This window comes from Botryllus schlosseri, chromosome 3 (genome assembly GCF_051294905.1).
Source record: "Botryllus schlosseri isolate E-star chromosome 3, Bs_hap1, whole genome shotgun sequence".
In the NCBI taxonomy this organism is placed as follows: Eukaryota; Metazoa; Chordata; class Ascidiacea; order Stolidobranchia; family Styelidae; genus Botryllus; species Botryllus schlosseri.
Window position 1 is genome coordinate 5,338,950 of NC_137238.1, and position 21,404 is coordinate 5,360,353.

The 21,404-nt window shown below is 41.0% G+C and overlaps 1 protein-coding gene, 1 long non-coding RNA gene and 1 pseudogene across 2 annotated transcripts in view; 1 reads left to right on the forward strand and 2 right to left on the reverse strand.

The window, feature by feature from the left end:
* Positions 1–16,558, reverse strand: part of LOC145436620 (uncharacterized) — a 251,531-nt gene extending 234,973 nt beyond the window's left edge. The window contains exons 1-2 of the long non-coding RNA XR_013914349.1: positions 16,425–16,558; positions 15,338–15,917 (exon numbers count right to left, since the gene is read on the reverse strand). This is a non-coding gene — a long non-coding RNA (uncharacterized LOC145436620). The remainder of the gene's footprint in view (positions 1–15,337; positions 15,918–16,424) is intronic.
* Positions 1–21,404, forward strand: part of LOC145436584 (uncharacterized) — a 68,238-nt gene that overhangs the window by 18,063 nt on the left and 28,771 nt on the right. Inside the window, exons 2-4 of the mRNA XM_080313964.1 lie at positions 19,894–20,232; positions 20,728–20,922; positions 21,149–21,309. Coding sequence (XP_080170090.1) covers positions 19,894–20,232; positions 20,728–20,922; positions 21,149–21,309 — 695 coding nt within the window. The remainder of the gene's footprint in view (positions 1–19,893; positions 20,233–20,727; positions 20,923–21,148; positions 21,310–21,404) is intronic.
* LOC145436671 (U6 spliceosomal RNA) lies at positions 16,198–16,262 on the reverse strand (annotated as a pseudogene).

The following is a 21,404-nucleotide window of genomic DNA, read 5'->3' on the forward strand; positions in this document are numbered from 1 at the left end:
GCCAATTTCCTAGTTTTGATGACGTCGCGGGCCGCAGCATCAATAATAGAGATTTTCAATGTATAGGCTAATTCCTAAGTAGGCCTTATTTGACTGTACCTTGCGGACAGGCATTCCACAAACATCGTGGAAATGTAATTTACTATTGTACTATTTCCGCCTGATACGGAAAAAATCACATTTTTAAATATTTGAATAAAATTGATTTTGTGCCGGGCATAACTTTTTCAATTATTGAGTTATAAACATCATGCGAGAGGATGCATCATGACATCGTAAAATAGCCGGGTTATAATATTCCAGCTAGTGGGCCTTTGACGTGCCACAATTTTATGTAGATTATTTTACAATCTACTGATGATTGAGCTGATATCAGAGCATTTGAGAGGTGTAGCCTAATCTTGGTTTTGATATACCGGTAGTCGTGAATCGTGATAAGTATCGGCTATTGTTACTGTCCTTGTCAAACTCAAATTAAATCAGCGTTAGATTATGCCTTCCATTGTTGGAACATATCAATAACAACTTAAATATAATCATTATTGAGCAATAGTTAGAACATTGCTTCTTTATCAGTTTAGCGATCGTACCCTTTTTGCTTCCAATAAGATTTCTCGGAGCCCCTGTTCATTTTCAACACATGCAATTTCTGATGGTACCTAGGCTATATTAAATCAAAAAGCCCATTCACATAAAATCGCGCGTGGCGCGAAGACTATTTTCCGGTTGAATAAATTAGTCAAGAAGATATGTCACAGGTGTAGAGTGTACTACTATACCGTACTCGCCACCGATAATAACATGGATAAAGAGAACAAACAACACCCAGCATGTAACCAACTAGGCCTATACGTCACAGGGGTCACAGAATACCAATGGTTGTCACACTGACCTGATTAGATAACTATATACATAAAGCAACGCAAGCTACTAACTTTTGATATATTACTATTCCTCATGGCAGTTTCACAGATTGTTGCGTCCGCAGGATTACCAAGTCACCGTTCCGAGTCGCAAGTGCTTCTCTGATTTTAACGTTTGACCCGACTCAACTCGAGTCATTTTTTTTAATCCCCCAGTCAATCCGAAATCGAGTAATTTTACGAGAAGGTCACTCCAAACTAAATCTCAACTTTCAGTCACGAATCATCAACGGGTCATGTTTTATCATCATAAACTAGAAATGTGACGTAATCGATGATCTACCGCATGGTAGCTTATAAAAGTGTTGTTATAGTGAAGTTTGTTGAGGTTTCAGTGATTTATATAGTATAGCTTCAGCGTAAAATTTAATATCTTATATTTAAAAAATATATATGGCACTTGAATATATTGTTGAATACTTGAAATTCCGAAATGCCGTCGCGGGCCGCACCAAATGCTCTCGCGGGCCGCGTGTTTGAGACCTCTAAAGTTACATTTCCATCGCAAGGATCTTCTGCCGTGCCGTCTTCCGTCCCTGTCTCGGGAAATCTCAAGGTTTGGCTCAGTGGAGAGGGTAGACTTATGAAATCGTATCACCCAGAATTGGTCAATAAGGCACGCTATGCGTCAATATATAAGGCCTATAGGCAGCTATGCTGATATCAAGGTTCTTCGCTCGGGTGACATCCTTGTCACTTGTAACATCCAGAGGTGGTCAAAGTAGTCAAGAAAGCTACTCAAGTAGAAGCAGAAGTAGCGACGGAAAAATCTACTCAAGTACGAGTAGAAGTACTTTTTCCATAAGCAACCTAAAACTACTTGAAGTAGAAGTAGAATCGACTGACTTTATATCTACTCAAGTAAGTAAGTAGCTATGAAAACGATCATAATTCGTTCACATGGATTGTCATGAGGTGCAAATTGAGCAATGCGAAAGGTGCCGAGCTTGATTCATTTTGATGTATACCAGGAGGTATTTAATTTTCGACAGCATACGCATTCGTCCGCATCATGGGATGAAAATGATAGTATTGATATGGAAATGCGATACTAATCCTCTGTTTAATCGAACTAGAAATCGTTCTAGAAAGTATCATGGTATGGTGGCCGTTGTGTAGTCGAAGAGCAATACGGAGAAGTTGTATAGGATACGGTATCAGCACTTTGCGCGATTAGTAGACATGAATAAAAAATATGGTGGATCATGAAAATGCCATATTGTGTAGCTTTATTTCCGGAAATTAATGGCATTACTACATTTGCTTTTATACTTCAACATGGCATTTTATCGAGACAAAATAACTGATATTGATTATATCTCAAAGTATATGATACTGGAAATTGAAAGTGTAATGTAAGCTAAATAGCACTTCTAAAAGCGGGATATGTATTTCATGTCTAAAGACAGAAAGTTTCAAAGGTGGTATGCTAAAACAGCTCTAAAACTAAAAAAGTCAGAGTTGACTTTTCCAGATTAGGACACACTATGGACTGCTAGATTACGATATCATAAGTAGATGCTACATTGCGAAACATCAGTTTCAAACGTTATGATGAGCCATACATATATACTGTGGTGAAATATTCCATATGGGCAATGGGAGACAATACGGTGTGAACGGAACCACGCCAACCCGCTACCCAAATTATATTTACCGATACTTTCGTGAAATCATACTGGCTACTCCGTATCCTCTGAGCGCGAAGCGCGACGAAAATTTTTCGCTTTACTCAGCTTTTATGAAAAATTACATGTTGATACTCCGTGAAAACAGCCCCGAAATTGCTCAGGCTATATTCCTGATGAAAGGATTAAACTACTTCTACTTGACAAACTGAAAATAGCGAAAAGTAAGTAAGTGGATCACAAAAAATTACGAAGTAGAAGTAGAAGTAGCGAAAATCCTATCTACTTGAGTAAGTACCAGAAGTAGAGGGAAACTACTTGAGTACTTCGAAAAAGTAGAAGTACTTCGTTACTGACCACCTCTGGTAACATCAAGGTTTTTCGCTCGGGTGACGTCCTTATCACTTGTAACAACGAAAAGCAAGCAAAGCAGCTCCTTGATTGCACCACTTTGAAGTCAGCATCGACAACCATAAAAATTAAGACATCAATCTTTCTACCCAGACCGTACCTAAGTCGCGCAGTTATCCCCGGAGTACCTGTCGAAATATCGGAACAGGAGCTCTTAGAAAGTTTTGGCAGCATGAATGTAATTCATGTTAAAAGGCTCACCAAAAAAACGAAAGATGGCACTGTTAGTACAACTGCAGGTCTGCTGTCTTTCAGCACGGTCACGATTCCAACGCACGTTATGTTCCACTATCTCCGTTTTAAAACCAGACAATACAATCCACCGTCAACGAGATGCTTCCAATGCAATCGCTTTGGGGATGTCGCCAAGCACTGTCGCGGAAAACGTTGCTGCTCCAAATGCGGTGGCCGTGATCACACGCACGACGATTGTTCAAACAACAAAAATGTGTAAATTGCAACGAGGAACACAGCGCTGCATATGGTGGTTGCATAATATATAAGGAAGAAGCAAAAATTATTGCTCAGAAAGAGGGATATCATATGTCCCTCACACAACCTAGGGAAAATCCCGAGTCCATGTCCGAGTACCACGAGTCAGTAATCGTAGACGATCCTGACTCCAACAGACTTAACGCACACACGATCTCAAAGCCATACTCCCAGCGGCTTAGTTATAAGAATATATCAACCCGTGGTCGGAGTTGAAGGCCTACCACCCCACAGCTCAACGACGGTGACCTGCGCCACTGGCGACAACCACCACCCACTCGAACTGCTGCCAACCCCACGGTCGAAACCGCAACAAGCGGGCTTGCTTCTATTGACCCCGTAGTCCTCCTTGCACTCATTGCGGAAATCGTTAAGATAACTGTACATGCTTGCAAATCTAGCGAAAGTGGTACTGTTCTACATAATATTGCAGCCAAAGCTGCCAGCAAATATTTGGGATTTTCTGTTGACCTTAGTCTCTCTAAAAAATGTCACAAAATGTTGTCGAGTCTCTGAATAATCTTGTCCTGGAAAGAAAAACTCTTCCAGATTTGCGTCCATGGCTGATGCAATCACCTAATATTGATTTAGACCTTGCAAAAATCATTAAAAAGATATCACACCTCTGTCACATAAACCCATAGTTCTGGACTTCATATTCGAACGATATAACGATGCCACCGAAGTATGCACTGACGGCTCTAAATCAGCAGAGAGAGACGGTTTTGCATTTACCATCCCGTCGCTGATGATGAACTTTTCCCAGCCGCGTTCCACCCTTTGGCTTGTTGTCAATCTTCTCCGTCAATCTTCTCCATAGAAGCACAAGCCATTCTCCACGCTCTAAAATGGATCTGCCAGAATGGCTCATACCATCAAACATATCTGATTCTCTAGGACAGTCTGAGCGTGCTATGCGCTATGACCAACTTGCAGGCACAGCAAACGCAGAATGTTATATTTGAATGTGGTCGCTTGCTGAATCAAGCGGTTCAGAGAGGCGCCATCGTTGTCCTGGCCTGGGTACCGGGGCATGCTGATATCGGTGGTAATGAGTTAGCCGATAAATTGGCTTGGCAAGCTGCCAGGACCGATACCCCTTCTCAGATGCTTCCAGACGAAATTAGCCACGCTCTCCTTCTCAGATGCTTCCAGACGAAATCAGCCACGCTGAGGCGAAAGCAAAAGTACGCCAATACTGTAGAGCAGCGGTGGGGAAACTACGGCCCGCGGGCCGCATGCGGCCCTCCACATCGTTCTGTGTTACATACAATATATGTAGGCCTATTAAACATCCTATGCTATTATACGGCTTCTCAGTTAAACAATTCAAAATATTTAGACCTCTATACCAATATTATATATACCTAAGGTATTGATCATTCTGTCATGCTGCCAAGTGCCACTACCCGAATAAAAATGATCAAACAGCTCCTGCTGAGGATGCAACAAACTGTCTGGATTACCCTACGTGATTGATTGCCTGGATTGGATTACTTTACTGTTTGGCACATTGCAAATATCTTGAGTTTCAAGACATGGCTTTACTACATGTATGCGAATTAATGATCTGATGGATTATCCGAAGAGATCCGAACATAGACAAGAAATTGATGATGCCCTCGTAAAAAACTCAGCCGGGAGTTAATCACCACATAAAATTTGGTCATGCGGTAAAAGGCAGTGTGGTTTCATGCCGACAAAAATGTCAGCAGATGATCTGACCACTGACTAACTGTCCTGAACTTCTTTCCCGATGCTGATGTCTTCTTTGAAAATATTATTTCATTTGCGTACAGCACGATGAGCGCTCTTCCGTAATAGATGCTTTGAATCTGTCTAGACAAGTGGCTATGGAGGCAGAGGAAAAGACATGGGCATAAAGTGTCGGCAGTTATTGAACTTGATAAGGTTGACATGCATTCTTGAACTTCTTTTTGTGCCAACGCGCTTTACGATGGTAAGTTACCACCACCAACAATCCCGCGAAACGTCTTTGTTGAACTTTTACAAGCCGCAACCTGTTCCGTGGAGTTTAGCTTTCACGAGGACATGTTTCGCCAAATAGACGGCGTGGCGATGGTAACCTATTTTGGCCAACATTTTCGTAGGATATTACGAGGGCGAGCTTCTCTCCCAGCGTGAGTCTGTCAAACCACTATTGTACCGCCGATATGTAGATGATACTTTTGTCATTTTCAGGAATGAGTCGCAGTGTAATCAATTTCTCATTCGCTTAAACTCGCTTCACCCGGCCTTACAATTCACAATAGAAAAAAAAACGCAATAACTCATTATCATTTCCGTACGTTTTAGTCGAAAAGCGCAATACCAACAAATTTGAAACGTCTGTTTTCAGGAAACCGACATTCACAGGACAATACCTTCGCTGGAATTCATTTAGTCCTCGACGCAGAAAAATTAACCTCATATGCACCCTCTTGCATAGAGCGTTGATGATATGTTCGGGTAACAAACTGAGTTTAGAACTTGACAACATCCGAAAAATCTTACTGGATTACGGTTACCCTGAACACGTCATCAGCCGCGGCATGGAGCGGAAATTAACGCAATTCAACGCAGAAAAACCAACAGAGCCCACCGAACGAACAGTAAAAGATGTTTATATCCATCTACCTTGGATTGGCCCCATTTCCACCCACTTTGAAAAACAATTGATTTCTGCGGTCAGTAAGTGTTACGACACAGTCAAAACCAATGTGATTTTTACAACAACACAACTGCTCCCTTCAACACGCAAAGACGCTCTCCCTGCACTTCAACAAAGTAAGGCAGTGTACGAATATAAGTGCCACTTTGAGTGTGGCTACGTGGGAAGAACGTCAAAACGTCTGCAGGAACGCATAAGCCAACATGTCCCGAGATTCATCAGAACACGTGCTTCACGCTCAGTGAAAAACTCACCCTTAACTCATCCGCTTTAGATTGATGCTGATCGATCAAAGGCCATCAATTCTGCCATCGGAAAACATCTGTTAGATAATCCGATTTGTGCGAATAATTATCGAGACGACCGATTTCGAATCGTTGGGCGAGCCCGTTCACAATTCCATTTGTGTGCCTTGGAGTCGACTTTTACCAAAATACACCAACGAAAACTCTGTCAACAAGTCGACTTTTATCAAAATACACCAACCAAAACCCTGGCAACAAAAGGAGTTCGTGTACCACCTAAAAATAGTACATTGAACACTCTCTCATTCACGAAATTTCATGCTGGTGACGTCATATTTTGTGATACGATTGTTGATATACAATGTTCTTTCCATTTCTCTACTGCAGGGCCGGCCAACCCGTGGCCCGCGAGAAGGTTTTGAGTGGCCCGCGAGGTAATTTCCGAAATCTCTAATGTTATCAAAAATGGATTGCACAGATTGTGAACTTGTGAGGCCAACCAAATATTTGATTAGTCTGGCCGCAACACTTTAGATGAGATGACTAAAATATCAGTTCCGACGCATTGGCAGATTCATGAGTCCGTCACATATTGGTAGATATACGTAGCCTACATTAAAGCGCAATAGTTTACGATTGATTTACCAAAAGTAAAAATTTTCTGCACGCTTCGCGCAACATGTTGTCACTCGATTTCTTGCTTTTAATATTGTTGCCCCTTTGTGAAAATGAAAGAACGCCTAATGCATCAGATTGAATCTAACTATATTCACGATTACGAGACAGAGTGTCGTTCAACATATGCGACTTTACGTTTGCACTCGCAGAAAGACCGTCGACTATGAAACCTAGGCACAAATTGATTGACACATGTAGGTCGAAACTTTCGATATCGATATGTCCAGACGCCAATAGTCCAGTCCTTGCAAACAGAGCCCGGCGATATGCAGCAGGCCCGCAATAAAGTCGGGTGACAATATTATTGACTTGTGAACTTCAAAAAATTTTCGCGCTTCGTGCGGCTAGTGGCCCGCGCAACAGTTCGTCAATCGAATGTAGCCCTTTGGCTAAAAAGGTTTGCCAGCCCTGCTCTACTCGTTGCTGACGATTACCCCTGACGAGTGTCAGCCCAAAATATTCGGGTTCATTTCAATATGAATATACTATTCAATTGTATATTGAAGTTCTGTACCTCCAAGAAGCTCTTCAACTAGTTTCTATGCACTGGGTATCGAATGCAAAACAAAAATTAAAATTGCACTTATTTCCAAGTATATTAGTAAATTCAATGAATCAAAGAATATCATTTGTTCAGAATATTTTGAAGGCAATGCAAAAGAAGCAATGTTCGTCGTCTTTAGAGGATGTTTATGAGTTGGTTGAACCAATATACAGAGGGGGTCAGCAGCGAAGTACTATTTTAGCACATCATCACGTCATTATGAGTTTAGGCTACTCCCACTTCTACTTGACAGTTTTTAGGCAGTACCTTTTTGTCAGACTTGAGATCGTGTCAACTAGAAAGTAGCTTTGGCGCATGATTGACTCCCCTTCAAGCGTGAAGTTGTCAAACAACTGGGCATAATAGGCCCGCGGTTCCACGGTAACTAAATTCCACTTTGAAAATTTCACCTATTTGTAGTGCCATTACTCTTTTGCGTTGATCAAGAAGATGCACCATGCAATGTTAACAGTTGTCACCTGACATAAATTCCTAAAACTAAGCAACCCTCAACCAAATCTACTTCATGTAACGAATTTCTTGACTACTTTCAGAAATTCATTTCTACTTCCACTTAAAGTACTTTTAACCTGTCTTGGAAGTAATTAGTTCTACTTGTACTGGAGTATAAATTACGGAGTTACTTCTACTTTTACTCGGTTCCCAACAATGACTACGTTGACCACCTCTGGGTATAGGATGACCGACCTTGTCACTGCGGTTGAGCTGCTCTAAGATTTATTTGATTGCTACTTCTCTTAGTTCCCTAAATAGCGCACACATGACATCAACTATTTGTCAAAATCGCGTGTGATTTTCCAAATCCACTTCCATCGCAGTTGCGTAGTAGTGCTAATAAAATCAGCATTGTACAAGGCAACAATGAAGTGCACTGCTTTGTTTAGTCTTGATGTCAGGTTCTCCCAAAAGATTGTTCCGATGTGTTCAGCGACATTGTTTTATGTCAGCACGACAGCAGAGCAGACAGTATATCCTGATCCCGGCGGGTCTCAGCTGCTTCAATCATATCTTCCATCCAAAATCAGGCTCCACAACAGACGTATGGTACTACTTGAACTAACAAATACTCTTACCAGAATATAAACCAATCGCTCTACTTCAAATGCCGGAATGTAAGTACATATGATCAGAGTTGAGTAACGTAATACGACTACGTTACCGAGTGATGTCTGCGTAATTCTGACGATGTCATTCGAAATGCTTCGTACAGGACTGACGTCTAGCATAGGTGAATCTCTGATGACTTCCACAACAAATTTCTGAAACGTTTACAACCAGAAATCAACAGTACCGTATGCGATATTTATCACTGAATCAGGTGCGCGAGAAAGTAGCTTGCTAACCAATTTGTGGTTGCTATGCGTATCTAGTCACGTGATCGAAGTCCTGCAAATGGCCTATTGTCCAGGGATATCTAAAAAAGTTTTAGATATCCCTGGTAATTTTCACATCCACAACAGTTCATTTCGCGTGGTAGATCAGGAAGACAAATCGTAATTGAAAACTGCGTTTCGAAATAGTCGCCGCCATGTCACGTCTGCTATATGCTTGCTCTTTGATCAGGGCCGTATTAGCACTTTGTCAGCCCCCCCGAAAAAAACGTTGGTCTTGCCCCCCCCCCATAGGGTGATAAACCGAACTTCTGGGGGGATTCGCCCCCCAGACCCCCCATTGTATCCTCGCTCATTGGGGCTACTTGTCATCAATCTGGGGAAACGTTTAGTGGGCCTCCCCTTCTCGCCTAGACGCGCTATGCGCGAAAAATTTCAAGAATACACGATTGAATCGGGCAGTATCATCGGGGATTGCGTATGTATTGCTATCAATTTTTATCCCCTATCTGCTGACGTATTCAGATTTACCGTTAGAGCTGAGTGAGATGTAGCCTATTTAAAATGGTAGGACCGCTCGACAATAATTAAACATCTTCGAGCGTATACCCGTTGGCAGGGACGAAACAGCACTTCGTCAGGTCCCAAAAAAACTTGGGTCTTGGGCTCCCATAGGGTGATAAACCGACCCCCCCCCCATCCATCCCATCTTGTTGATTGCTTTTGCCCCGAAATCAGCCGTAATGTCCAGTGAGCCAGCGCGGAGCGCTAAAATTTTCGATAATTATTGATAAAATCGGTCAATAAGATCGGAAATTGCATATATATTGCTATAAATTTCTTGTCCTCTCTGCCCACTTTATCAAATTTACCGGTAGAGCTGAGTGAGGTGACTTGGAAACTGTAGGGCCCGTAAATAATAATCAAACATCATCGGCGGCGGACCCGTTGGTATGACTTCGTTACATAATGTTATTTCGTGATCTCCTGTCTGCTATATCAAAAATATAGAGTCGGGCAAACGTACTAAACTAAAAGGCGCACACGATTTCAAATTGGTTTTTCTTCACTGGCGTATAATTTTTCCTCGCGGGATGGAATTCGTCTTCTGATGTTCAGATTGCCAAGACAGGAACATTCGGCGCCAGTCATTTAGGCGCCTAGGCTATGGACAATTAAAGCTACACACAAAAAATCTGGTAGATTTACAAATAAATTTCTGTAAATTTTACAACGAATTACCGGTCGCAGCTAATAGCAGCGTGTAGTTTGTCATTTTACATTTTGATATGTAATATTACATTAATTTAGCTGCTAAGTCAAGTTACCAGAATTTCTTCGCAAGGTTACTGACAGTTACTCGCTACGGCATTTTACCAAGCTATTGGCAAAATTGATTAGCTTCCAAGCCCCAGCAACCAGTGGATACGTGGAAGTGCATGTCACTGTGATATCATTCTCGTTGCGATTTGACCTGATTCAACCTCGTTCGCGAGACAGGATTAGGTCACACGGAACTGATTGACCCTAGTACCAATTTCGGTATAGTGCATAGTTGGGTGCAAGAAGCAGCTGACAATGTAGTTACACCATATACATTATATTATAAGGCTATGGCTACACGGTCGGTCTCGGCGGTTAGATTTGTTGTAACAGATAGGGCTAATGAGTTACAAAAATCAGTTTAGGATATATAATCTTATTCCTGAAACTAGAAATATCAGCACATCAGCAGGCTCAGTTGACCATTTCTTAATGGCGGACACGGCGACCTATAATAGGTTACCTTATGTTGCGCGTTGCAGGTTATTCTGAGATTCGTAGTAAACAACCAACAGTCAACTGTGACATCACAAATAGCGTCCGGTTAGGTAAGTAAGTAGGGAACCACACGTGGAGCAATAAATATCAATATATACGAAATTAGATGCAAAAGAAAGGGACTATAGGTGTTGATAGATGTTTCTGTTAGAAAAACCAACCTGGATTGAACATTATAACGTGGACAGTAAATATTATTGGTGGCATATGTGAGCGGATGAATATCACTTATTTCAAAGTCGTCTGCGTGTCGAGCCGAGTAGCCGACTGATCGGCCATTAATATTGAGCTTTGGGCATGCAAAGGCTGACGCTGCGAAGCTTGTGACTTGTGATTGAAGAAAGTAGAGACTTTCGTTGAAGATTGTCGGGACTGATGAATGGGATGCACATCGTAAAAGGTACAGTAGCCTACTGTATTACCGTGAATATTACCGTGAATATCTACGACTGTGCACACCACCCGGATGACTTTGGTTTCATAATTTAAATATTTCAGTCGCCCCATTCTCAGTTCTATTTTGGGATATTAGTCGACTTGTATAATGGCCTGCGACACCACATACTCTGCCGCGGAGAGTTGAAACTGTTAGCTTGTTATTGACATTTATCGGGTCATAGCTTAGATATGTTTTCATCCACTGCTCGATATGTTTGGCTCACATGCCGCATTAAATGAGGCACCTTTTCTTTCAACACATTGATCATTTAAGTCATGAATCTCTGCTATATCATGTTAAATGAGGAGTCATCAACTCACAATGTACCAGTAGGCTACCGGTACTTCAAAACTTGTTATATTTTTGTTACCCTATTTTTCTTAGTCTTTATAAGTCATGTCTAGGTTAGCAACTTGGCTTAGTATAGCGACTTACGCATGAATTATTTTTAGTGGAACTGCAAGATACCAGTCACACAGAAGGAATGAAGACGAGAAAAAGAAACAATTGGAAGTTTATCCGGCGTTGGAATTAATTCACCTTTTCTTGGGACCACTCGTGCTATATTTGCATGCCTCCTAAACAAGAATTATACCTCCAGCAGCAATACTTTTTCATCGTGAATCATGAATGAATATACAGTTGTCCTAATGTCGTCTTGAGGGCGTGAAGAAACTTTTGCGGTATTTTGGCATCGCGTTGCTTTGGGATAGGTATGGATGTAGGCTGAAACGTGAATTTACAAGCTGGCATGTAATCTGATTTACAAGGACAGCATGTAGGGTTGTAGGTAGGTAGGTAGGTAGGTAGGTAGGTAGGTAGGTAGGTAGGTAGGTAGGTAGGTAGGTAGGTAGGTAAGGCGGTAAAATTACAGTCTCGGTGGTAAATGTACACAGAAGAGAATGTAGATTGAATATACCAGAGGTGACTGTAACATTACAGTCTGGCATGTAAAGTTAGATTACCGGACGGTTGTAAGTTGAATTTACATTGAGTGACGGTAATGTTATATTACTGCCAAGTGGCTGGCCACCCTGCTTCCAGACATTTCGCGGTAAATCGAGGTAAATTTTTTTTTGTGTGTATATGTATTTTGTATATATAACGAAGTTTTCGGTCAGCGTAAGGGCAGTCCTTTTCTATCAAGGTTTTTACGCTGCCGATCGTTCTGGCACAATTCTTGGAGTCGCATGTAATATGTCCTAAATCGCTATATGTCTTGGTGCGTCGTGTCGCGGTATTGGCCAACGCCGATATGTCCATTGCTAAAAATCTTTCGTGTTCTTTTCTTGAGGGAAGAGTACCAGAAAATCAGGATATTTTGCACCTTGAAATCGCGCGTAGCGCTAAGAATTTTTTAAAAGTTGCATAAATTTTCAAAAAATACTCTATAATTTATGCTAATTCACGAAATAATTTTGGGCACCCTTCGAGCTCGCCCCCCCCCCCAAATTGGGGGTTTTGAGGTGCGGCAGTTACGAACATGTCTTTGATTAATCAACGTATCGCACAATTCAAGATTTCGAGTCGGGTACATAAAATTCGCGAGGGATATTGGCCACAGGCGTGACAGTAACTTAAATTTGATGATTTTGAAACGAGGGGGTCCGAGCCGCTAAACCTGAAAACGACATTATCTTTACCTCTTTAAGACATGTTTATACTGTCACGAGAATAATTATTCTGGTTGTGATGAAAATTTACCAACAAGTCGCTACCATATTGATCAATTCAGTAAAAAAAATATTTGGCAAAGACCCATATCGTATACCCAAAAGAGCCATATGTGGCTCGTGAGCCATAGGTTCCCGACCACTGATCTACTATGAAACCCAGGCACAAAAGAAGGATTGACGCATGTTGGTCGAAGCTTTCGAAATTGATATGTCCAAGCGTCGAATAGTTCAGTCCTTGCAAACTGAGTCCAGCGATATACAGCAGGCCTGCAATATAGTCAAGTGACCATATTATTGAGATATGAGCTTCAAAAGTTTTCGCGCTTGGCGCGGCTAGTGGCCCGTGCAATATTTCGTCAATCGAATGTGCCCCTTTGACTGAAAAGGTTGCCCACCCCTGCCCTAAGCTAATAAAAGAGAGAGCCATGCTGGAAATAGTTTTATATCATGAATTTTAAATCACTCATTTATATTTTGCGCAATACCTGATAAAAGTTGCAGTAAAAAGTTGCACGAAAAAATAGAAGAAAACGTTGCATTGTCAAATTCCTTCAAACAACCTGGAACATAATATTACGTAACTTCTCAGCACGAAAAAAAAAAAACATTGCATTGTCAAATTCCTTCAAACAGCTTGGAACATTAACTTCTGAGTATTTAGGAAGATTCTGGACGCTGTAAGAAATAATTGCAAACGTTGCAAACACTTTCCATACTAATCAGAATTACTCTATGTTTGAATACCACTAATATCCGTTATTATGAAATTGATATGCAGATATGTACGAGCACAATTCATAGGAACAACTGCAAATGTCATTATATCTATTTTGTAGGATATTCAAGAGTCGATAAGAGCCTCAAGAATGCTATCTTGGATCCGCATGTCACAATGCTTTGCGACTTTAATTGTTATGGCAGACTTTGCCATATATTAGCATTAATTCGTATCTGGATCACGCATATGACGTACGCAGTTCTTGTTGTTGTTGTTTTTGTTGTTGTTCGTCTTCTTTATTTTTAGTCCTTGGCTGCCAACTCGTAGCACGGCCCCAGAGGCTTCAATAAGAAACCGCTTAGACCAGGGACGGGCAACATACGGCCCGCGACGTGATTTTGAGCGACCAGCAGAGAGTTTCTACCCTGAAACTGAAATTCAAATATGAAAGTATTGACAAATTTTAGGCGTCATAGAATGAATTCTAGTTTGCCAACCTGAGAAACACCGTCATGAAACTACTACGGGCAAACATTTTCGATCATGAACATTATCAAGACACGACTGCGTTCCAATATAACTGATGTTCACGTGCAGTCTTTACTAAGGTTTTCAACATCCGGCATACAGTCAGAGTTCACAGAACTTCATGACAACTTTTATCGACCACAAAAGTGACAAAATTCTGATTTAATTCAAAAGCTATTGAAGTACATTAGATGAATATATTCAATAAATAGCAGGATTACCATACGTCCTCTTTTAAGAGGATTTGTCCTTTTTTTGACACTTTTGAAAGTGTCCTCGGAGGACGCCAAAATGTCCTCGGTGTTGAGAATTTGTCCTCTATTTTGAAAATTTTTGTTAAATGTATGTTAAAATTCGTCAACGGTACCGAGGGTCTTTCGGGAGCTGAGTCGAAAAGTTGGCCCTTTCTTGTCAACCAATGTAAAATTTTCCGGATTTTACTCCGGTGTTGTAAGTCTGGGAAATTTTAGAAAGTGTCCTCTTTTTCAGATTCCTACAGGTTACTGTTTTAGGTCCCTATGCTTTGAACGTGAAGTTGACATTAAATACGATTTATTCCTGGCATGAGTGGTTTTAAATACGCAATTAATGTATTAATTCTGTAATCCGGCCCGCCAAGTACTTCATTTTCCCATATCAGGCCCGCCGACTGGAGAAGTTGCCCGCCCCTGGCTCAGACGGAATATGGCGAGGAGGAGCCTAGATAAATCTCGAAGACTTAGGTAGGATTCCTGGAGTCGCCCTCTGTCGGACTAGGACTAGGGTAGGTGTGAACCTCTGAAAGGTTCAGGTTCTTGTGAACGCGAACCTTTTTGGTAGGTTCTATGTGAATGTGAATGCGAACGTCAAGACGTCACGTGACGTCATATTGCTAATTCCAACCCTTCATTTCAGTGTGAAGTGATAGCCTATATTATTTTACACGGTACCTAGCGACGACTCGGGCCACATAATGCCACAATGCTGAAGTTACCTACTATTGACGTTTTAAACGTCGCGAAATGTATCAACTGGTGCAATCAAATGATATAATAATCCCGTGAAATCAATATCTTCCGTCGCTTTGCCAACAATTTCGACGAGGAATTTCAAGGGAATATAAGCTTACTTACGCATTGACGGTCTAGGCCAGACCGGACAATGTATTCGGCGTCTGAATATGGCTACGTTGATATTGAACCCAGTGTAAAACGAGTGTCTGTACTTGCTACCGATATTACCCCACACTGTAAAAAATAAAAACCTCGATTTACCGCGAAATGTTTGGAAGCACGGTAGCCAGACATTTCGTGGTAATCTAACATTACCGTTCGTCAATGTAAATTTAACTTACACTCGTCCGGTAATCTCACTTTACACGCCAGACTGTAATGTTACAGTCACCTCCGGTATATCTAATTTACATGTTCTCCCGTACATTTACGATCGAGTCTGTCAATTTACCGCCTACCTACCTACATGCTGTCCCTGTAAATCAGGATTACATACCAGCTTGTAAATTCACGTACATCCATACCTATCGCAAAGCAACACGATGCAAAAATATCGCAACATTTTCTTCACATCCCCAAAACGACATTGGAACAAACTGTATATTCATTCATGATATCACGATGCAGTGGTTATCGATGGAAAAATATTGCTGCTGGAGGTCTAATTCTTCTTTAGGAGACATGCAGTAACACGAGTGGTCTCGAGAAAACGTGAATTAATTCCACCACCGGCCAAACTTCCAATTGTTTCTTTTTCTCGTTCTCATTCCTTCTGTATATGTAGTATCTTGCAGTTCCACTAAAAAGAATTCATGCGTAAGTCGCTATATAAAGCAAAGTTCCTAACCTGGACAGTGGACATGACATTATAAAGACTAAGACAAATAGGCTAACAAAAATATAACATGTTTTGAAGTACCGGTACTGGCACATTGTGTGATGACGGCTCCGCCTTTTACATGACATAGCAAAGATTCACGACTATATCTCTGTATTGAAGCAAAAGGTTCCTAATTTAAGGTGGCATGTGGCAAACAAATCCAGCAGTGGATGAAAACATATCTATGCTATGGCCCGAAAATGACATTGGACGCTTCACGATTTTGCGTGTCATCCTTGCGCAGGGGCCATGCTAACCTTCTCCTCCGCAGCGGAGTATGTGGTCACTATAGAAGTCGACAAATATCCCAAAATAGAACAGAGAATGCGGCGAATGAAATATATCAATCATGAAATCTAAGTCATCGAGGGCTGGTGTGCAGAGTCAGATATTCACGGTAACAAATACTATGTAGTACTGTATTACCTTTTAAGATGCGTATTCCATTCAGCATTCCTAGGAATCTTCAACGATCGTGTCCACTTTCTTCAAGCACAACAAGCTTCGCTCCACCCTTTGCCCAAACCTCACTAATGGCCACTGGCCAGACGACACTCGAACGATTTCGAAATAAATGGTATTCATCCGCTGACACATGACACAAATAATATTTACTGGCCACGTTATAATGATTGATCTGGGTCTTTTTTTTCATACAGAAACATTTATCATTGCATATAGTCCCTTTTTTCATCTAATTTCGTATAAATTGATATATACTCCATGTGTTGTTCACTACTTACTGTACTTACCTAACCAGACGCTGCTTGTGATGTCACAGTTGTGCGTTGGTTGTTTACTACGAATCTCAGAAATAGCAGTCACCTAATGTAACCTATTACAGGTCGCCTTGTCCGCCATTAACAAATGGTCAGCTGAGCATGCGGTGCTGATATTTCTAGTTTCCCCGAGCAATATTATACATCCTGAACTAATTTTCTAACTTGTCAGCCTTATCCGTGACAACGAATGTAACCAGCGAGACTGGCCGTACAGCCATTGCCTTATAATATAATATGGCTACGGTGTACCACATTAGCTACGATTGTCAGTTATTTCTTGTACCCTATACTAAGCTTAAATTGATACTAGGGCCAACAATTTCGGTATGACAGACCCCAGTCTCGCAAACGAGGTTAAATCAGGTCAAATCACCTCTAGAATGATATGTCAGTAACATTCAGTTCTACGTATACATTGGCTGCAGCGATTTTGAAGCTAATCAATTTTGCCAATAGCCCGGTAAACTGCAGTAACGAGTAACTGTCAGTAATTTTGCAAAGAAATTCTGGTAACTTACATTACAGCTATATTAAGGTAATATTACATATCAAAATGTAAAATGACAAGCTACGCACAGTAATTGGCTGCGACCGGTAATTCGTGGTAAAATTTACAGAGATTTCCCAGTAAATCTACCAGATTTTTTACAGTGCAGTAACAAGTTATACAGCAGTAGCCAACGCCCAAATCGCACGGATTTGGTTTTTATGATACAATAAACACATGAAGTTAAGATTGATTCCGTATACGCCGGCTAGATTATTTACATCAGACAACGATATCAATTACATGGATATGCATCATTCGCTAACTACCTACATGTAGTGTATTTCGCTCTTGATGTTGTGTGATACCGGGTCAAGCTCACGGCAGGGAATCCCTGAATATTCACAAACGAAAAGCTGGATATTTCGAGCGAACTTTTGTAACAAAGCAAGTTAAATTTTTGCGATTTTCAAGGTGCATGCTCGATTATTGTTGATTGTTTTCATGTTGCCAGTGCCATGCAAAAAGTGGCACGCAGTTGAAATGCAGTAAATTTCAATCAATGATGTGTTAATAAAGTCAAAGTTGTATGATATGTAAAAAGTGCACAGTGCAGACAGAACCCACCAAGGTTCGCTTGGGAACGTGAACCTCTAAACTTCTCAGGTTCACACACAGAACGCAAGCGTGAACCGCACGTTCACACCATCCCTAACTAGGACCCACAACCCATTGATGTTGCAGCTGTGGATAACAGCACTACTACGCTATCTCGCAGTCGACGTCTACATAATCGCGGTACATAAATTAACAAGCTAATAAATTTATGAAGAGTGTTTTGTGTTTCAAGTCCAAGGCAATTTTATCGCGGGCCGGTCAGAATCGCGTCGTGGGTCGGACTTGGCCCACAGGCTCTACAATGCCCATAGTTCTGTGCTACTGAAAACCTTGAATGTTTCCACATAAGTCAAGGGTCGGCAACCTACGGCCCGCGGGCCGGATCCGGCCCGCCAAGCGAAATCGTCCGGCCCGCGGCATGATAATTAGTTATCACAAGAATACGGCCCGCCGCTTCATAATGAGTTTCAATCTGCCGTGCAGCGCTACATGAAAAAAATGCGGCATTGCTACGATACAATAGTAGCCTACATCGTATTAGTCTATTGTTACGCCATAAAACGAAGGTGGTTGAAGTAGGAGATGGAGATAGACTAGACTGGATCAGTGCTTATCAATCGGGTGTATCTCGCAACCGAAGGTGTTCCATACTTTTTTAAAGAGTTTATCACTCTAACGGGGTGTGACAATAAAGGTGTTCTTCCTTTGCTTCGAAAACGCTTGGAACATCTCAGACGCAATGACGGAATCTCAAACTGTTCAATCATAGATAACTAGCATCCGTATGTTAGTAGGCCTGTGTATAGTTTAATTTTCAAGAAGGCATTGTGTGCCAAGACAAAAAACCTGAATAGTGTTTTGGCCACAATGGTGAAAACTGTTAATATGATTTTTGTCTCAATAACTGAATCAGTTACGCCAGATATTACTAGAAGCAGAGAATTAATATGGCGATGTCGTGCAGGCCTATATCTGCCATGTTCGCTCATTGAGTCGAGCAGCTATGCTTACACGAGTGTATGAACTGAGAAATGAAATAGCAACTTTCCTCGAAAACACAAATATCGCCGACTCATAATCTTGTAGTCGAAAATGGGTATCTAATCTTGTTTTCCTGGTACATTTAACGTCACATCTGTACAAATTGGATTTGCAACTTCAGGGGGAAAACAACTAAATACATGAGATGTCGAGGCGCATTCAAAACAAATCTGTGACTCTGGAAATGTCAACAGTACAAAGAAAATTATGCTCACTTTCCTATACTGAAGGAGAGAAAACCTATTACCAACGCTACATTTGTAACTGTGATACGAAATTTAACTACTGAATATTCACCCGCTTTTTCGACATTCCTTCTCTACAAAATGATGTCTGACTATTCAGTACTCTGTTTAAGGCGGACGCCAATACCATTGCCTGAAAATTTCAAATGGGCCTGAAATGTGATGCAGTGGAATTGAATGACAAAGTTCATACAAAGAGCATATCGCTGCTGCATGACTTTGACAAAGAGTACGTTCTTAAAATTGGTCTCTATCCCAGCTTGACCAGCAATGCAAAAGAAATTGCATCGATTTTTGGAAGCCCGTACGCATGTGAACAATAGTTGTGAACAATGAAATTCAGGAAGAGCAAGCTAAGATCACGTATTTCTGACGTCCATTTTGAATAGGGTCTGATTCTTGTTTCATCTGACTTGTTACTCGAAGTTAAAAATCTTTCACAAAGCAAGCTCAATTGTCACAATTATTCTGTGTTGTTGAAGTGAAAATACTTGTGTCTTCTGAGTGGCATGGTTGAGATTGCAGCAATGTAGGATAATATACCGAAGTGAGCGTAAAATATAGTACTAAGAAAAATTCCGGCCCGCGAAAGAGTTGTACACCCGAAATTTGGCCCGCGACTAGCAAAAGGTTGCCGACCCCTGAGTAGACGAACACGTTTCCTTACTCAACTAGTATACTATAGCTTACTATACTCTTTCTCTGATATTGCTATCTTACAGAGAATGTCATTCAGGCCATCGGGACCAATTTCTCTGTCACTGTCGTCAGTGCATGCGGCGATGGCGACTATGGTTGTGAAATATCGTACCGTTTCGTTGGGAATGGATATTACGACGGCACCAAAATTAATGTTGGTGAGCACGAAGCAAATGTCACACGAAATCATATGGCATACGGAGTGGAAATATTTTATGTGTATACGATAAAGAATCGGAAATCAGTTTTCTTTGATTTGACAATAGCTTCTGGTGTAAAGCCTATAACCGTGGATTTGCTATATTTCGGTCAACGGAATTGCTATGGAGGCGCTACAAGATTTGCATCGATCCATTTTAAAGGTAACAGATATTGCAAGTATAGTTGGAAGCAACATGTTTTGAATCAACAGATATCAGATCTTTAATAAAATGCTAATTCAATTGAAATTTATTGTTCAATTGTGGCATTGATAGTGTTTGTCGACTATACTATGGTCATTTAAACTATAGGCCAATTTTCATTATTTCTCTTCCGTAGCTGCCGACTCGTAGCACGGCCCACTTTTAGACTTTTATAAGACACCGCTTACGCGGATTATATTGCGAGCAGGAGCATAGATAAATCTCCAACACTTGGGTAGGAATAGGGTAGGAAAATTTATTGTCTGTGGCCACCTGAAGTAAATAAAACTGGGACACACTTATAATTGTCAGGATATGATGGCCAATAATTTGGAAAATGGTATTTATGCTTCTCTGAAAGGTAAATTTATTTAGCATGCGTTTTATAACTTAAAACATCGCATTTCAAACGGATATCGCACAGCGTAATATAGTTACATATTTTGAATGCAGGTTGCCAGAATCAGACACAAATCGTTATTGGTTTACACAGCACTTCGGTAGCAAGATATATGGACATTGGTAAAATCATTTGCCAGGATAATGCGAACGGACGTGCTATATTTAGCAATGGAAGTGAAGCTCTACAGACCCAATGCCTTGCCGACGCTACTTGGAGAGGGTTGGACGATATCACTTGTCTTTATCGTGAGTCAAGGCTTTACGCGTAGGCCTACTTCGTTTTACTACAACTGATGATATTATTGAAGGATATCGAATTAAAATGCATTAAATTCCTAATTAGAAAAGTCCAAGGGTAGGCCTATTATACATTTATATAATGTAAAATTGCTAGTTACGACTGTAATTTGGCAAAATAATAATGCGTCTCTTTATCGCTTTCGATTGTGAGTCAATTTCCTTTAAATTTCAGCTATACCGGTTCAACTCCAGATTGATAATCGGCGTTACTCTCAGACAATGGCTGTGAAATACAATGATTCAACTTCCGATCTACTTCCTCTGAGATGTTCGGCAAGTGCTATCCGAGATGACAGAAATTATTCAAAGCGATTCATCCTACAAGATAAAATGGTTTGTTCCAAAGTAGGCCAGTGTTATCCTAACGTGAATCGTCAGGATAAGGAGAGCCGTGACTTAATTGTTTTGGTCCGCAGCAAGTTGCTAAA